Source organism: Tyto alba, unplaced genomic scaffold (assembly GCF_018691265.1).
Source record: "Tyto alba isolate M040663 unplaced genomic scaffold, T.alba_DEE_v4.0 Super-Scaffold_7, whole genome shotgun sequence".
Taxonomy (NCBI): domain Eukaryota; kingdom Metazoa; phylum Chordata; class Aves; order Strigiformes; family Tytonidae; genus Tyto; species Tyto alba.
The window spans coordinates 11,976,744-11,995,419 of NW_024881328.1; the positions used below are offsets into that span (position 1 = coordinate 11,976,744).

General features: G+C 40.7%; 1 protein-coding gene across 11 annotated transcripts in view; it reads right to left on the reverse strand.

Annotated features, from left to right (window-relative positions):
- Positions 1-18,676, reverse strand: part of KALRN (kalirin RhoGEF kinase) — a 523,685-nt gene that overhangs the window by 148,431 nt on the left and 356,578 nt on the right. For all 11 annotated transcript variants that reach the window (XM_042784358.1, XM_042784355.1, XM_042784351.1 and 8 more), the window contains exons 19-27: positions 18,303-18,417; positions 15,565-15,680; positions 14,871-14,993; positions 12,171-12,353; positions 10,970-11,088; positions 9,659-9,725; positions 8,634-8,743; positions 6,846-6,915; positions 4,458-4,547 (exon numbers count right to left, since the gene is read on the reverse strand). In XM_042784358.1, coding sequence (XP_042640292.1) covers positions 4,458-4,547; positions 6,846-6,915; positions 8,634-8,743; positions 9,659-9,725; positions 10,970-11,088; positions 12,171-12,353; positions 14,871-14,993; positions 15,565-15,680; positions 18,303-18,417 — 993 coding nt within the window. The remainder of the gene's footprint in view (positions 1-4,457; positions 4,548-6,845; positions 6,916-8,633; positions 8,744-9,658; positions 9,726-10,969; positions 11,089-12,170; positions 12,354-14,870; positions 14,994-15,564; positions 15,681-18,302; positions 18,418-18,676) is intronic.

Below are 18,676 nucleotides of genomic sequence, written 5' to 3' on the forward strand. Positions count from 1 at the left end.
CTTTTACAGCACTGAATACTTCTGTTTTGTCACCTGAAGCTCAACCAAAACGTCTCCGCTGATCAGGGTGATGTGCTCATGAACTTCTGGAGACATTGCAGATAGGCACCCAGTGAGGTCTGCAAAGGGCCCAGCTGTCTCCCTTCAACTGGTTCCAGTGGGAGTTAGGAGCTCCTGAAAAATTTACCGGACCCTGATGCACATAGTTAGCCATCTAAAAGGCTTCAAGCTCATGCCCTACACAGGCAGATGCTCTGCTGAGATAGAACAGGCTGGAATTCCTTCTGTCTCTGTCAGGTCCTAGGCATGCCTCCCCTTGCTCCTGGCCATCAGGAAATCCTCCATTCTTAAGGGACCAGATGGGGAGAGGACATGGAATTTATCTCCAGCTCCTGGAGGGTAAATTTGAGGCTGCAAAGGGAAGAAGCTACAGAAGATGAAGGGGGAAGAGCTGCCAAGAACAGAGATTTTCTTTCTGTATACAGTCTGATTTTCTGCTGAGTATTAGGGAGGTTGCTGGGGTTTTTAGCTCCAGTGTTTATGCTGGGATGCAAAAATAGCCACTTTTCACACAATATGCCACTAAGTACAACATGTACTAAGCAAGTTTGTTTTAGAAAAAAATTTCTCTGGTGCCATGAACAAGACCCAAAAGGGAAGGGGTTCTGTCAGGGGGAGTTAATGGAGTTTGCATGAAGCTGATTCACGGCTGGCTCCAAACAGGGATGGTGTCTACAGAGCACACGGCTGGGACTCAGTAACTGCAGAAGCCAGCAAGACCTCAGCCATGTCTGTGAACTTCCTGGAGCTGGCCAAGTACACTTGTTTTTGTAGGATCCAAGTAATGAATTTAGCACTATTTATTCCTCCCACCTCTCTGAAGAGCAGGGCATGCTTTCAGAAAGACGCCAACTCTTTGGTCATTCATTCCCTGCCCTGCCGGGCTGCTCCCCGGTCAGACTGTGCGCAGACAGAGTGGGTTGGTGGAGTGGCAGCTGTGTCTGCTGCACAGGAACCTGCAGCAGGGAAGCAACAGCACTGCTACATGGCAATCAGGCAAACAGACTGCTGGAAAGGGACATTCTCCTGCAGCTCCTCCCTCTGGTCCCTGAAGTGTTGGAGTAAGGTGTCAACCTGCTGGAGTGTGTCTTGGGCTGGTTTTGTAACAACCAGAGAGGTCTGGACTTACTGTGGGTGGAGGTGGAAATTGGAGAGACCTGTGCAGGGTAGAGCATGCTGCAGACATTTCTCACACACCTCTAAGTAACATGAAGCACAGAAATTTCTGCTCTAGCTTTGAAACAGCTGGCAGGTTTCAGAAGCAAGCTAGCTACAGGGCTCTGCACTCTCTGCTTTGCCCTGCTTCTTGTTTAAAGCCAGCTTGGCTCACATTATAGTGCACCAGAGCTCCCCATTACACACAACTTCAGTTATTCCTTGGGTGTAAAAGTCTCCTAAGGGCCTAGAAGGAATGAAGGTATCTGACAGGCACTGTGTGCTGGCAGTTGTGTGTTGCAAACCAGATGAGCTGCAGAGCAGGATCAACATGTAGTCTTACATGCAGTGATAGAATCTCAGACAAACACCAAAAATATTCTCTGCATAGGGCAGCACAGGACCCTCAGAGGCCCTTGGATGGATAACATGGAGACAGGAATACTCAAATACAATTTCACACCAAGAACTGCTGAATTTACCGTGAAGCAGTGATAAAGTGCCCAGATTTTGTATCAAACGTCTAAAGAGATTCACAAATTAAGGTAAATCATCTAATTGTGTACAGTTGCTCAGTAGGAGGACAAACTGCATCCTGAACTGGGTGTGCAGACCAGTGGCTTGCTGAGTAGACTGCCTGAGCACTAAAACCCTCATGAAACATTTAGGTTTCGTAATGCATGACACAAATCTTTGGTGAGCAATTTCAGAAGAACTATTACTAAGGAAAAGCTAAGACCCTGCTTGCACCTCTGCCCATTTCCTAAGGGACACTGCAGCTCAGTGAAGAAATTATCCAAGAACCATCATCCATGCAGAAACCCAATGCTCTGCAATGCTACCCAAGTCAATGACCTTTACCATGCTCCACTCTGTAAATGCTGGTCATGCAAATTAAAGGTGTACTGTGGCTTCCTGACTATAACAAACTGATCTTTCCCAAGATTTAAAGGGAAAAAATATTCAAACTATCAGAGGCATATAGATGACTGAACCAGACTGTCTTTGCCCCGAGGGCCAATGCTCGCTTAAATAATAGACACTGAAATCAACTTGATCACATCAATAATATGCTGATTTCCACCACCTGAAGCTGAGGGCTAACACATGTCGGCAATCAAAAATATATCTTGCTAGCCTAAAGTACATGGTATTACAAATATTTAAAAAAGCTAAATAATGTAGGCATCATTTATCTTTGAAACTACAGAATGAAGAATATGGTTTTCAGTAATGTAATACTCTCAGATGATGAACAAGACAGATACAAAAAGTGAAAGAACCAAATTAATGAGTGTACTGCAGTTATGAAAGAGTAAGCACATTAGTTACATTCCCTCTGTGATTTCCAGCTAATATAACCATACCAACAACTTCGAATGTTATAAGCAAAGCAAGATCTGTAAGCAGGGAAGATAGAAATCTTTATCCTTTGTTAGATTAATGCTATAGGATAAACTAGGCAAGTTTCACAACTGAGAGTTTGTGCATAATTTTCCACCTGTATCAACTGGTCTAAGAAAATAAACTGCTTTTCTCTACATATATGGCTTCACTTATGTTCTTAGAACATCCCAGTCATGATAGCGTTGCTAGTAATTCTCTTCAAAGTTTCAAGTGAGATATGTCACTTATCTTTGCTCCTTCTCCTAAGTAGTTAACCCCTGCAGCAACGATCCCTGAAGCTGCAGATTTTCTTGAAGGGTTCAGACAGATTACTGGGACTGCTTGTTTTCATCTCAAAGGTGGCTTTCTATGACAGTTTATGCAATTCGAGGGGTTGTATACTTTTGATCGTCAAGCAGGCTTCTTACTAAGGGGTATTATTCTAGATAACTCAGTCACATCATCAGGTTGTTTTGGGAAATTCCAGGTTCTGCCTGGAAGAAAAGAGCCAGCTATTTCCTCTGTATTCCTCAGGCCAGACTGTCCCGTCCTGTCACTTAACCACTGCCACTCCAAGATCAAGATAAGAAGGATCTACAGGTGCTTCACACTACCTTAGTCACTCAGACTGAGTGAATCCTAGAGGATTTTTTGCAGGTGATAGCCAGCTTTCTCTGTTTGCTCATGCATCACTGGATAGCGCAGCACAATTCCCACCAGTGGAAGGAAAACATCTCCCCTTGCAAAACGACAGATGCTGACACATGAATATTCACTATTGAGCAGCATCAGGCAGGTTTCCAGCCCGTACACCGAGCGGGAGTGGAAAAGTTTAGCAGAGGAAACACTTTTAACCTGTGCGAACTAAACCGGTAAAACACCTAAAGCGGCTTAACCCCCCCCCAAGTCACCAACCAGTACAAACCATTCAACAGGCTCAAGCGCCACCTCCTGGAAAATCCCTTTCAGTTCAATTCTACTTTTAGACCATTTGGTAACAAATCAAAAACCAAGACAAAATAAAGAGGTGTTCATCACTTCTCTTCTGGCTCATGTGAGATCTTTTGGTGTTGAGTTTAATTTAAATCCTATAACCACTGGCACATACAAACCCCAAGGAGCTGATTCATGTCAACTGCCAACCACATCACACGTTGGATCCTGCTGAGTAGTTACATTTGTAAAAAGATTTTCAGTGCTTTGTAAAAGAGATCTTAGCATTTTTTTCAGAAAGGCAATTAATTAAAGCTATAAGCTAGCAGACAAATGTGACAAAATGGATGACGTTCCAAAAATCAGAGGGAAAGTTTAGTTTAAAAGTACTCAAAAGCTTTAAAGATTTTTCTCAGCTTACAAAACTGGGATTGGAGCCTGCAAATGTTTATCACCAGGTATAGCGATGTAAGGGAAATAGTCTAATTGCAGTCAATGGAGTCCCTTACTAGCATGATGAAGCAAATGTTTAATAGAGTGGGTAAAATTTGCAGAATAGCAGGACAGGATCTCGTTTTGGATATAGGGATTTCAGGTCATAAAATATAATGGGATCTGCTTTTCATTTTACCACTAAACTCCGAAGTAGAGAGTACATCTAAACCAAACCTTTATAAAGGATTTGGTCTGAAAAATGCACAAAGGTTCCCATGAGAATGTGTATCTCCATTAAAAACGAGTTGCCACACTGATGAAGATCACACATCACACCACAGCCTATCAGTTTTCACAGCATGTGGTACCTGCAGTGGAATGAAAAACCCAAGTGCCAAAGCACAAAAAGGAACGCGTTTCTCAGATATAAAGTGGAGGTGTTTCAGCTGCACTATGTGGGCTGAAGGAATACGGCAATGGCTGCTTACGTCAAAGAAAGTCCCTGCATGTTCCAGGATGAGCTGGCTGGAGTCAGGCTTGTTTTTGCAGTAGGTGACATACATCTGAAATTTGTCTGCCTGTGAAAACAAACATCAAGGGAAAAGCACGGTAAGCTATTTCTCTGCTCACACAGCCTTTCATTAGGGCTCACCAGGATAAATACAGGTGATAGACCACAACCTCTCAAAGCAACATAAGAACGGCAAATTAAGAACAGAAGACTTATAGACGGTACATACCTCACCTGAGCAGCTTTGAGGGGAATGAGGTGTGCCGTGTAACAGCTATGGGAGGCTTTCTTTAACAAGTGTCACAGAGGGAAGGCCTAAAACTGTAATCCAGCTATAAAATAATTTATATATAAAAGAGCTCTAATGATGTTACACAGATTGTATCCAAAAGTCTGCAGGTCTCAAAACCCAGTCATGAAGTGTTGGCTGTATCACCTACTTGCAGACAAAGCCAGTGTAGAAAACTCTGATCAAGAGACTCACCTTGCTTAAACGGGCTCAAGCCAACATTTTTGATTTGAGACTGGCTCAGATTTGTGACGCCTGGCCCAAACTTGCCTTTCCTACCTTGATTCAGACTTTAATGGCTCAAAATTTATGTTGTGCTAGGAGTGTTTTGCATTTCATTTCCTAATTTATTTATTTTTAAAAGGAAATTAAAAGCATCTGTGCACTCTTGCCTTACAGCAGTTTCATATTAATGAACTCTGGTCTCAGGGAGAGGCTGGCAAACAGAAGAGGAAGATGGCCTCCTTTTACTAATATTGTGTTTTTTATACCAGGTATCTAAATAACAGAACCCTGCAATTGGGTGAGAGCCTTTGTATGTATGTCTGTAACCACACACACAGCTCTGGACATGTACTATTGCTGAGATGATGTGGTAGTATCTTAAAAGTACTATAAAGATTTTGCACAGAATGATATGTAAATCTGCCCATCTTTCTTAAATATGTAACCTCTTCTTTGTAAACAATACTTCTGAATCTATTTCATCAATATTTGTGTAATTTTTTAAATTAAATGCCCATTTGAAATCATCCAAACATACTCCTTTTTTTTGATAAGTGAATACTTTCCATAACGACTTTTAAAATACAGCCTTGAAACATGAATAAAATCATCCGAGAAAACATGAAGATGGCTAGCTTGCCTGGTAAATATTTTTAAACGAGATCAGCTTTCATACAGATAAATTGCTGTAGCCAGTTCCCAGAGCCTCATATGCCCATGAAACCTCTTAGTATCAAGATTTCAAAGCCCTGTTGGAAATTATCTTGGCATTGGGTGATGGAATGAGAGAGCACAGTGGCTCAGAAATTTGACACTAATTTCTGAAGAAAAATGATTAAATATGTTGTTCACACCACTGCAGAGGTCTCATGACATGACTAAAATTCTGTAAAGAAGCTATATTAAGATTTTAAATGTCTGTCCTCCCAGAGCCTTTCACAAAGGAATGAATGTCACCCCTTAATACAGGTTTGGTTTGACAAAGTCCTGTTAAACAGGAGCCGACAGAGGTCAAAGCTGTTGTCCTGCTGTCTCCTGGTTTCGGCTGGGATAGAGCTAATTTTTTCTCCTTAGTAGCTAGAATAGTGCTGTGCTTTGGATTCAGTATGGGATTTGGTATGAGAAGAATGTTGATAATGCATTGATGTGTTTAGCTGTTACTAAGAGATCAGGGACTTTTCAACTTCCCATGTCCTGCTAGTGTGCAGGTACGCAAGAAGCTGGGAGGGTGCACACCCAGAGCACTGGACCCATATTGGCCAATGGAATATCCTATATCATACATACATCATGGTCAGTATATGATGAGGGTTTACTGGGAAGCTTGCTCTTGCTTCTGGGATTTTTGCTTCTCTGGGATTGCTAGCTAGGAACAGGCTGGGCATCAGTCAGCAGGTGGTGAGCAATTACATTGTGCATTACTAATTTTGTATTTTCTATTATTACAATTATTATTATTTTAATTTTATTTTACTTCAATTATTAAATTGTTTTTATCTCAACCTACAAGCCTCCTTACCTTTACCCCTCCAACTCTCCAGGGTGGGTGAGGGTGAGCAAGAGGCTGCTTTGTGTTTGGCTACTGGCTGGCTTTAAACCACAACAGCTGTACTGGTCCGTGAGGACAAGGACAAGGGGTCTGGAAAGCCTTCACACCACTGCTCAGGAGAAGAGTTAAGGGAGGGAACCTTTCACCTGAGAGAGGTGAAGGACAAAGCAGTCATAGTTCCAGATTAGCTCCTAATCTCATTTATCGCTAACGACATAACCCTTGCACCCATTCCCAGCTTGTTTCCCTTTACACTGGAGGAATTCATTTGAATAAATAATAAAAAGAAGTCGCCTCATTACCCAGGTGACGAAGCAGTGGCCCACATCTTCAGGCAGTTGTTCGTATTTTTCCAGTTCTTTTAGAAAAATGCTGAAAAAGGAAGACACCAATGTAATTAGTTACAGTCAAATACCCAGGAGAAGCAGAATGACCAATGAGATAATCAGTGCTAATTATCAATACTGGTGTCTGGATTATGAGGCTAATCAAGTGTCCTGGCAGTGGAAAAAGAGTGTCCTTGCCAAGGTATGTTTTGGCTTTTGAGTACAGTCTTGTCTGACTCCACTAGAAAGGTAATGGTTGCAATCCCTAGTAGGGTGTCAGTGTATTCAGGACTGCAAAGTGATATCCAAGAACCAGATCATGAATTTTCAAAAAGATATTGTGCAGTGGTTCAGAGAAAGAGCAAAAAGAGAAGCCCAGAGGTGCCAGCTTTCCATCACCAAACTTGGCACACTGGACAAAGGGCAACAATTTAAATAAACTTGACACTTCATAGGTAAGCAGTAAACTCCCAAAATACAGATTTTGTAATCAACTCGCCCAAAACCTTGTACCACGAGTGACACCTCTGCAGATAGAGCCTCGTACAATGCCTGGGTAGAAAGAGGAATGTGAAACAGAAGTTGCAGAAAGAGAAGCAACTGAGAATGTGCTGTTTTCCCCAGCCCTGAATCAGGCAGGGAGTTGCCTTAACATCACCAGCCAAAGGAGAAGATTGTGGAGGATGTTGGTGGAGGCGAGGGAGGGACAATTTAAATTAGCATTGCTTGAAGTTTTAGTGGGAAAAGGGTTATGCAGAAGCAGCAGGCTGGAGGAGGATGGGTCAGAGAAAGGAGAAATGGCAGCAACAGGGAACTGAGGGGCATGACTCAGGTTTGAAGGGAAAGTCAAAAAGGAGAGTAATCACATGGCATCAGTCAGGGTCACTAAAAAGAAAATAGAGCACCACAAAGAGAGGGGAAGTGGGAAGGCAACTGGGTGATCCTAGTGCAGTTTTTAAATGGGAGAAGAATACTTACTGTATGACAAGGCAATTCTTGTGGGCTGAAATTCAGTTGATCTATTACATACAGGCCTTTTTAATGTAATATGTAGTCCAAATCTACTATCCTGATATGCTTTGAAGCTGACTGCAGAAAAGTGTGCATATAGAAAACTCTGCTGGAACATATTTATGTGTATGTGATGGAGCATTTATCTGGCTGAAGCACTGAAAGTCTCCCAGAACTTCAACAGGGAAGGGTTTTCTGATTTGTTTTTCAAACTGTTTTGGTTTTGAAGTGTAAATTGAAGACAGACTTTGAAATTCAGACTGAATTTGTGGGATTCAGCAGCCCTAAATGTTAAGTTTATAACTGCTATTGCATTCACATTATAGCAGGGAAACAATGCCCTCTAAGCTGATCTGATACAGAGTCTTATCTTGATAAAAGGGACTACTGCTAGTTACAGATTAAATACTGAGTCACCAAGAAGTGGCAGAAAAGATATATATTAACTCAGCTCATGTCAACCATTTATTTTTTTCCCCTTTTGTTTTCCAAGAGATCATATTTTTGACAAGCAAGCTCCCAGACTAGATCTAGTGCTGTGAGACGAAAAGCATGTATAGGATCACAAAGCATTGGTACAATCTGACTTTAACATTGTTAACATTATTTTTCAAATCTGGATCAATTACTTTATACTCCTGTGTGCACTGTACTGTAGATGTTCACTGCAGACACCATGTGGATCTATAGGTATACACAAGTCTTTGGTTTCTTTAGTCAGTAAACATTAACAGAACTGTTAAGAAAACCTACTTGTTATGAAAGTCATATATCTCCTGAATATTGCCAAAGATGATGTGTTCTTTATTAAGGATCCCAGCAGGTATTTCTTCCACTCCACTTGTCATTTCCCAAAGGTAAGTCTGTAAGACACCAGCAGTTCTTAGCTTTGTGAATAAATGCAGTGAAAAAGGATAGATCTCCCGGTTTTATTGCCAAAAGCACAGGCTGACAAGGGAACTATGTAGTTTGATATTAAACAAACAAGCTAAAAAAAAAAAAAAAAAAAAATGTTCCAGTGTCACAGAAAGCTCTCCAGAGAAATTCAAAGTGCTGACACTTAGAAGTTGTCTGAGGAAAAAGCAGAAACATGCCAACACCACCTGTCTCTGCTGTCCAACTGACGGTGTCCAAAAACTTCAGGCAGAAACAGTTGAAAGATAAGATGGATTTGCCACTTCAGTAGCATTAGATACATAAAAATCGCTTTCAAACTGCAGGACTGTGAAAGGAGACAGATTTCACTGAAATAAACTGCTTTTTGCCCTGAATATCACAGTCCCCTTCAGGAACACCCTGCTGTAGAGCTAAGCAATGTACTTGGACAGTGCAAATCCAGCTCTTTCTCTAGCATGAGATGATCCAAAGTAAGTCTTAACAAAATGTCCCATGGTTCAAAAAAGACTAGAAACCAACAAATTTCAGGTCAATGTGCAAATATATTGCTCTTTACTGAGGCCCAGGACATTACTCTCTCTCTGCAGGGTTGAGCACAGCTTTGTAACTAAAGGCACACTCAGGTGTCCCCAGAGGTGCAAATATTTACAGCCACGCGTGGGGAGCACAGGGCACGGTTCTGCCAGTGAGAGATAAATTCTCTCTGCTGCCCACCCAGCTCCCACCCCCAGCAGGACATCGCTCTGCCGTCAGCTACCAACCGTGGTACCCTCACACAGAGTCTTGCCGCGGTCAGCCTTCGCAGTACAGCCAACACCCCTACCAAGAAGGGTACCAGGTCCTTCCTGAAAATACTAGAGACTTCCCAGGCTGTAACTTACCTCCAAACATTCATGTAAGTCCCTGACATAAGCTTTTTCTGTCTGAAGCAGCTCAGCCATAATGAATCTGGAAAAAATAAAGTATTTCACGTCTTTTGGACATGATAGGCATTTGTACAATGAACAGAAAACAAAACATCCTTCTGTTGTCTTAATAAATCGGTGTACTTCCACTCTTAAACTCCAGCTGCCTTTGCACCTTTCAGCTCCATGAATGAAATATCACTTTGTCATCTAATCCCTTGTTAGAGTTATTTTCTAAATACATTTTCTGCATAAAATTCTATTAAGTTGTATTTCTGGAACCCTGAGTTTACTATCTACATGCCCATCCTTAGCAGTCAACTGATTCTTAGAGGGTTTTTTTCTCAGGAGTAAGGACTTGAGATTCACAAACAATGCTTACATCTTCACTAATAGTCAGCAGTAAATCATGCCGAAACTTGACCATTAGTGGTAACATGGATGGATTTGTGAGACACCATTACTTTGAAAAGTTTTCAACAGCTTGGTATCTGACCAGAGAAAACCCAGACTGCTGGGAAATCCAACAAACACATCTGTAGTGCCCGAGGCTGGGCATCTCAAAGTTGAAAAGCCCAGTGTTTTGAAAATGTACCATGGGCAGACCAAGTGTAACCACTGTTCCCTGAAGTAGAGACAGTTCCTTATCAAGGTTATGCATTGTAGTGACAATTTCAGAGGGCTGAAAAGGATTGTACATACAAATGCTTTCCAGGTTATTCTCACACAAAAAAATAAGACAAAATACTGTGAAATTAAACCGTTTCTAGATTTCAGTACAACAAGCACTCTCCAAATATTTCCTCTTGCATGAAATACTTCCAGTTCTCTCAGTTCTACACCCACTGAAATTTGAACCTGAACTTCAAGGGAACTCTTGTGTCACTGAAACCCGGTGAACTCCTCTGGATATCACTGGTGCTTAGATAACACCTAGATATATAAAGATGCTTTTAATTTCATCCTGTTCATTTTACTTTTCACATGCAGCCAGAAAGAAATCATGACAATGAGTACCTCCATGTCATCAGGGTTTAATCAAAGTGCTTGACCCACTCCTTTCCCTTTCTAAAAGTGAATGCTGATTAAAACCAAAAGAAATTCAACCTGTGTGTTCTGAAATTCTCTAGCCTACAAGTCACAAATTCTACCTTACACCTACAGACTTATCTCAGTAGCTCTACAGCTGGAAGGAATTATAGGACTGTCAGTCAGTTCTGGCCATGAAAATATCATAGAGTCATTCTATGACGTGTCAAGGCAGACTGTGAGTGTTTGGGGACATACTCTTTCTTTCTGGCTGACTTTCTTTTTTCTTCATTGACTTCATGATTTGCATCTCGCAGCTTTACATCCCGGTCTGAAAGACTTGCTGGAATAATATCTAGTTCTAGGTCCTTGTTATCCTAGAAAAAATGACAGTACAGATTTAAAATTCATCGTAATCCTACCATTGTGCAAAATGCAGCATGATCATGAGGTCAAATGGATAATAAGTGAAAAAAGTAATATAAAAATACCAATGTCAGAAAGAAGGAAATTGAAAGAGTTCTAGAACAACTACAGTGAGAAGAGAGAAAGTAGGAAGGTGAGAGAGAAATCTTAAGAAAACACCAACTATGAGATTTATTAGTCTTCACCGTTACTCCTATCTAGGAATAGGTACTATTGACAGATGTCCAAATTTTACCTTATTCCTTTCACATCTAAATTAGTTGCCTAGTATGGGACTTCTTAAATAGCCTGATAAAGTAGAGCACTATGCAGAGACAACACCAACTTCCAATGGCCTTTTGCCATGGAAATACCTTTCCAGACTGTGGTTAGTAACTTTGTGTAAACGAGAGACCCTCTAAGGAACTGTACATTTAAGGTATCTTGAGGGTGTGAGAGAATTTATTCCTCTTTCTTCAATACTTAATTTAGAAGGATGGTTGACTGAAAGAAGTTTCTGCGTCTGGCACTCCCCCTTAATACTGTGGCCAGGGAATAGCAGGAGGTTCTAATTTTTGTTTCTCTTGTGTTGCTCTATTTCACCTGAAAGAGCTCAGAGGTGAGGTTGGGGATCAATTTTTTGGTTAGTTAAAGGATGAGAGAATGGAAACTTACAGTCAAAGCCTGAGTTTGATTGAAAATAATGGTGTGGGAGCTGGATTTATGGCTTATGCTAAAATTAACACAGACTTTTATTCAAATAATGTGCTTCTCCCTCCTTCCCAATAGCTGTATGGTGTCCTGGAGAACAGTGTGAACATTTGTTTAGAAAGTCTTTCTGATCTTCATCTGTCTCCTCATCATATCACTGACCTCCCACAAAAAAACCCATTTCTCTTCAGAAACAGTTCTGAGCTTGACTAGGTAGGTTGGATGGGGTTTAAGTGTTTCTAATGGACACACGATAACCTGCAGCACTTATGCCACAGCCTTCACCTCCCTATGTGACCTTCAGCTTTGGTATAAAAACCCAGCAGGACATGTGTTACAGTACCTCTGTGTTGATTCCAAGGGCTTTTTCCAGGGAGTAGCGATATTTCCCCATCCTGAGAGAGAAGTCACGGTAGCGTTTGTCAACGGTGGTGACCCACTTCCTAATTTCAGTGGCGTGTATATGTCCTTTTTCTACAAAGCTGTCAGCCAGCTGGATGAGGAGCTTCACTTTCTCCTTTGTTTGCTGCCCAAAATATGGTCCTTGGTTATGTTGCATTATTATTTCCTTTGCTTTTAATTCACACAGCAGTCAGAGGCAGCTCACAATTTTTTATACATCATTAAAGAGTGCCTGTACTTCATTTTATACAGAATCAGATGCTTTAAACTTTGCCCAGTAAAACATGAAAGGAATGACATTTTTATAAAGACACTTACGAAGCTGCAGGAGATAGAAAAAGTCGAGTTTTTAAAATCACACACACAAAAAAACATAAGGAAAACATGTTGTAAGTTAGACATGCCTCTTTACTATAATAAAAGACTTATTTTTTGTGAGCCTTGGAGTAGAAGACATGATTTAAAAATCATACCTCATAAAATACACCAAGTTACTTTGAATCTATACCTAGGTGATTTTGCAAACCTGTGAAGGCAGGTCATTAATATACCACATATCAGTCTAGGAAGCGAGTTCAAGTTGCTACTACTCTGTTTCAGAAACAAACAAAATTTAAATCCAAATTCCTGGTCTACTATAAAATCGTCCATCCCTATTTTGGTTTCAGTTAGAGCATTACAAACTAAAAGATGCCTGAGCTCCAAAACATACACTGATTCCCCAAACTTTCCAGAGTTATTTTCTATTCCACTTGGGCTCTGACTGCCCCTTAGTCACTATGGTTTTCCATGTTGAGAAAGAAACTTTGTACAAATCTGGCACAAAGGAGATAGTTATAAATTTTAACTTGGATTCCAAATATATCCCAGGAACTGAAGGTGCCCGGACCCTATGTTTGAGCCAACTCAAGTACAAAATTCTTATAAAAACTAAGATATCAACTGTACAGACTGCAATCCTGCTGTAATGCACATGTTAATCCCCAAAAGCAAAAGGAGAATCAGTTGTATCCCCAGAGGTACTGGCAAGCTGCTTTTCAGAGATGGGGAGAACTTTCCACTCTGCTGGAAGCAAGACATACTGTCAGGTACTTGCCATTATCAGCAATCTGGCCACAAATGGACAAATGCATGTCAGACCAAAAAACATGTAGCAGATTTCAAACACAAGAAATTTCACCAGCAAAATAAATTAACAGCTGAATCAGACGTCATCTTAATAAATTAATTACTTACGCAAGGCTGGGCATGGAGAAGTAAAAACCTGACTTTCTGTTATATTTAAAGGGTGTTTCATTCCCAAAAACTATTGGTGGTTTTGCTTTCCAAACAATTGGTTTGGCTAGAAAGTTATTGGAGTCAGGAAGGCTCCCAGTTACATCTTAATTTGAGAATAACATCAGTCTGGGAGTGACATGCATTTACCAGATTGCACATGGCAGTGAAAATACTCTAGGTCAGCAGTAGGAAAGTGATTTACTAGAGCCCTAGGGAGCAAGCATAGATGTGTCAGTGTAAGGAACAGCCAGTAACGGTCAATAAAGAACAAAGTATAAAGCTCAATCCTAGGCCAAGTCAAGAGCAGAAATAGTTTGGAAATTTCAGGATTAATCAGGATTATTGTAATAACAATTAAATTATAAACTGGAATATGATTTCAGGCAGACTGATTATGGGTAGTTAGAGGCCAGAAGTATCGTTAAAGGAATGTTGCACAGGTCCTGTCTTATTAAATTAACTTCCATCCACTGCTAGTTATCTCCCATTTTCACAAACACGCAAACTAACCAAAAAGGAAGGGGACAAGATCACCACAAAGCCTGTGAATCAAATCCATGTAAGCACGGACAGCCTAATGAGGAGTTTAAGGATTATAGAAGATGAATTTCAGGACACAGTGAAATGAAGCTACATAATACCAAAGCCATGGTCTTGCTGCAGTTTGACTTTGCAATTTAGATCCTTATCAGTGACCGTTAATACCCCTGTGGATTCACTGTCTGTGAATTACCTATGGTTTGAATTAATTTGTTTAAAGCAGATCCAATCACCATTCCTCTGTAAACATCACCAGATTTCTCAGAATTGCTCCATAAAAATTAATAGATTCCTGGTAATGCAGCTTTGTAAAAAAAATGGTCACCCCAGAGTTTCGAAACCCATTTATTTAAAGTATTTTTTAGGATGAGTAGATTATTTCTAATGAGATAAATGATCATCTCTGATCAACCCAGCTGGAATTAATGAAACAAATTGTGGTTGTAATGACAGAAGAAAGAGATGGGGAATGTAGGATGACCTTGGATACCTTCAGATCAATTTGTTACTCTATACCATTCTTGTATGATTGAGGCTGGTATTAGGGTATGCCATTAGGTTGCTGTGAACTCTGTATGCAATTTTGTCTTCCCTCTCACCAGAAAAAAATTGCTCCCAAACCAGTACAGACCAAGGGGCACACAGGCACTTTTTGTGCCTATGTCTTGCTAAAAATGAAAGATCACTGTTCTCAAAAGTCATTTATCTTCTGTGCTATGAATGTCAGGAGAAAAACAGAATATCAAGAGATTTAAGGCATTGAAACAGGATCTTAAACATGGACTAAGGCAGATGCCATAATTAGATTAAAGTCACTGTTTACCTTGGCAGGTACTCTGAATTCCCCATATTCTTTCAGGAGTTCCTGAGTTTCTTCTGCTGATTCCCCTGTGGAGTTGTGAGTAGAGAGGTAATATTCGCCTGTTTCTTGGATCCAGTCTAAGGCCTGTGAATGTCAAAAACAACCAAAGATAAAAAAACAAAAACAAATCATCTTTGTATTTTAAGAACTAATCCTCTGACCAAAAAAAATCTGCCAAATAAAGGATATAAAATCCATTGTGACTTAATACTGTGTATGGTAAAACACTTTCTAGGAACACATCAAAAGAATACAGTAATCAAAGCAGGTGGGAGAGGATACAAAAGGTCATGTATGTTTCCTAGGAGAAATTGGAGTGTAGGAAATTCTACCTATATACAGATAAATCTGCACACAGGGAAAGCAATTTTCTCATTCAGTAATAATAAAACAAATTTGCTCTTATATTTATTTTCAAACAAATGAACAAATCCAGAAATTAATCTGACCTGGCAAAAATACTTAATTTTGTTGTTGGGTTTTTTGAAATTTCTTAAATGGTTTTAAAAATATGCGTTTGCCATATTTTCAAAAGTTACAGTTTTTAAACACAACTTGAGATTGCAATAGGAACTCCCCACACAGGCATTACACAGAAACTGGAAATATTCACATACTGCCAGGACAGAAAGACAAGGTGGGGTTTTTACATTACCTGCTTGGCACTGCGCTCAAAGACAACATATTGTTGGCACTGATCTAATCTCCGCTTCTTCAGGGTCCAGAAGTGAAGGACCCGGTTCTCCCTCTGCAGCAGCTCGCTCAGAATGGCTGTAGGGCAAAGGAAAACGTCTGCATGATTAGTGATTCTGTGAGTACATACAGAAACAAGCCATAAAAATCTGAAATTACTCACTCTGACTTGACCACATTCCCAAGAGCAGAGCCCCTGAGACTATAATTCTTAAAAACAAGAACTGATCCAAAGGGGCTGCTTTAAACAAACAAACAAACAAACAAAACAACACCAAAAAAGTGCAGTTGCAGGATTATCTGGTAAAGAAGATGCTACAACAGAGTAAATACACTGGGGTACATAATTTCAGGTCCTTTCATTCTCTTCTGTTGCTTATTTCAGGAGCCTGGTACCAGCTGACATAGGAGAAGTTGCCCTTTTACTGTCTTGTCTGTTGCTCTGGCCACAGGCTACCCAGTGCCTGGCACCCAAGCCTCCTGTCCCATGCAGGGCTCTGGTCACAACAATTTAATTGAGACCTGAGCTCCTAGTTTGATACACCTGATAAGGTTTCTCATACAGCTGTGCTGCCTGGCGACCCTCTGTGTGCTCCCCACGCAGTTACTGCTGGGCTACGATTTTGGGTTGAGGACCGGTATTGGTCCTCTAAACTGTTGTCTGTGTGACAGGGATGTGAAAGACAACCAAATTCAGGAAGAGACTGACAGGAGACCTGCAATTCCTTGGAATCTAGGACATGCCTGCTCTCCTTCAAAACCTGAGCGCTCAGCCAGAATGTATCAACTTGATAAAAGAGTGTGATTTAACTCTTTAAAAAGTACCGTGGGTTTAGCTGAAAGGATTATGTGCAGAGAGAGTGCAAGAGATTTACACCATATCACTAACACAAATCTTTGATAAACCTGAGTTTTTCTATTTAGGCTGAGCTAAGCCATGCGTCGCTGGCAGCAGCGTGGCTCATCCCTGCCTTGTCTGGGTGTGGGGCTCAGGCAGCCACCGCGGCAGGCAGGGCCTGGCAGCCCTCCTGGCTGGCCCGCAAAGGGGAGCATCCACCAGAGGAGGCTTAGGCACACACAGCCCGGGCAGCAGCTACACTCTTTTATATTAAAATGTTTGGTCTGGCTTCTCAACCACTTATTAGGAGCATTTAGAGCGCCTGGTAACAACCTCTCTCAGCCTAAGCCCCTTCTGAATGTACCGATATTTATTGCTTATGTATCAACACTGGTGGCAGCAAACAGATTTGGAAGTATCCCTCCCCATTTACAAGTGTGACATTGGTTATGGTAAAAAAATTTGTAATGCTTAGGTTAATTTCAAAACCTAGCTCAGTCCCTGCTGAGGACAAGGGGAACTTTGAACGACAACAGGAACTTAATGCTTGTTATGGGTGCTCTAGATCAGGTCTCTGCATAAACAGTTTATGTCAAATAAAACGAATTTTGTTCTGTATTAATGACTTTGTTTTGGAAGCACAATATGTATCCTACTAAATGGTGCTTTTATTCTGATCTAAAGTGTCCACTTCAAAGATTTTCTGTGGATAGAGTCACCAAGCATAAGAATTACACATTTGGTTTAGAAAAAGACTAATATACAAGCTGATTTTTATATGTGAGTCATTTCATACAAGCTCAGTGAGGAACACTCACAAGCTTATATCAGGTGCATATTTAAGGGCTTGCTGAGTCGGGGTTTAATTAATTTTCCCATGATTTTCAACTGTAGGGAACAAAAATCCACAACAACAATAGGCATTTGACACAGTAACAGGGGAAAGTTGAACAAAGTCGTGTTAACACTGAAGAACTGGTGTTGAAAGTAAGGAAGGAAAATAATCTCTTCAGTAGCACTATTTTCATGTTCTGTGTATAACCAACATTCCTATCCCTCCCACATATGACTGCATTGCTTTTAACCTGTATCTTTCTGCAGCTTGTAATCAAGCCAATAATAATAACAAAAATGGTTTATTTCTGCAGAATCACTGCTCGTTTTAATTAGTACCTTACAGCATTGCTAGGCACAGATCAACAACTGTTTAATTAAGCAGAGGAGTGGAAAAATTTCAAACATCTCAGACATATCATCTGATTGCAAACAGTACTCTTTTGACCAAAGGAAAGTAACTACAAGCAGACACTTTTGCTGGTGATTGATGTGGTAGGATATCAAACAGGTTTCCAGGGACATAAAAATAGCAGATCAATCCTAGGGACAAACAAGTTTGAGGTTCATTGTTTTCCACTCAGTGTTCAGCAGCAACAGGATGCATCTAAACCTTGTATTTGATAATCCTTATTTGTTTATACGTTTTTAGATATTAAAGCAAAATAGTGTCTGATCATCTCATCTGACAACCTACATGATGGGGGATGGCACAGTGTCACTCCCATGGACTCTCCTGACAAGAGAAGCCAGAGAGAGCCCATGTTTCAAACCCCTTTCCTTTTTTCCCCCACTACCACTTGCAACAGCAGTCCTGTATAGGAACTCATGCGTAGCAGAGGAGGAATCACTTTCTGAGAGGCCTCACTAGAATTTCTAGAGGTGCCAGGCATATGTATCATTTTAGTGACAGTAGATGGCAAAACCTAAAGTGCTTTCTCAGCATGTTCAGAAACTTTAGGTTGACCACATAACAGAGGAGGAAGCAAACAAAACCTTCATTGCTGTCATTGCACCGGTACACCAACCTTTCACTTGCTGCTCGGGCCCCCTGGTATGGCTTGCTACTCCAGGCATGCTGACATTGTTCCTGTGGATGTACTTGAGGAATACCTCGGCATTCCTTCGTGCCAGTGTACAGGCCTAAGAAAAACAGCCCCCCACCACCAAAATGAATCAGTAAAGATGAGCAAAGAAAGCAAAGGGGACCCAAGGGAGTTCTCTGCTTATTTTTCAGGGAGTAGTTCTCTTTCATCTGGTAACACGAGAGCTTCAACTAAGAGTTAATACACTCAGCTAATAAACTAACAGCCTCATAAATGTATTAAAAAGTCACAAATTTTGAATATAGTGGCCGATTTTACCCATAAGGTAAATTAATCACAATAACAAAACAACTGAT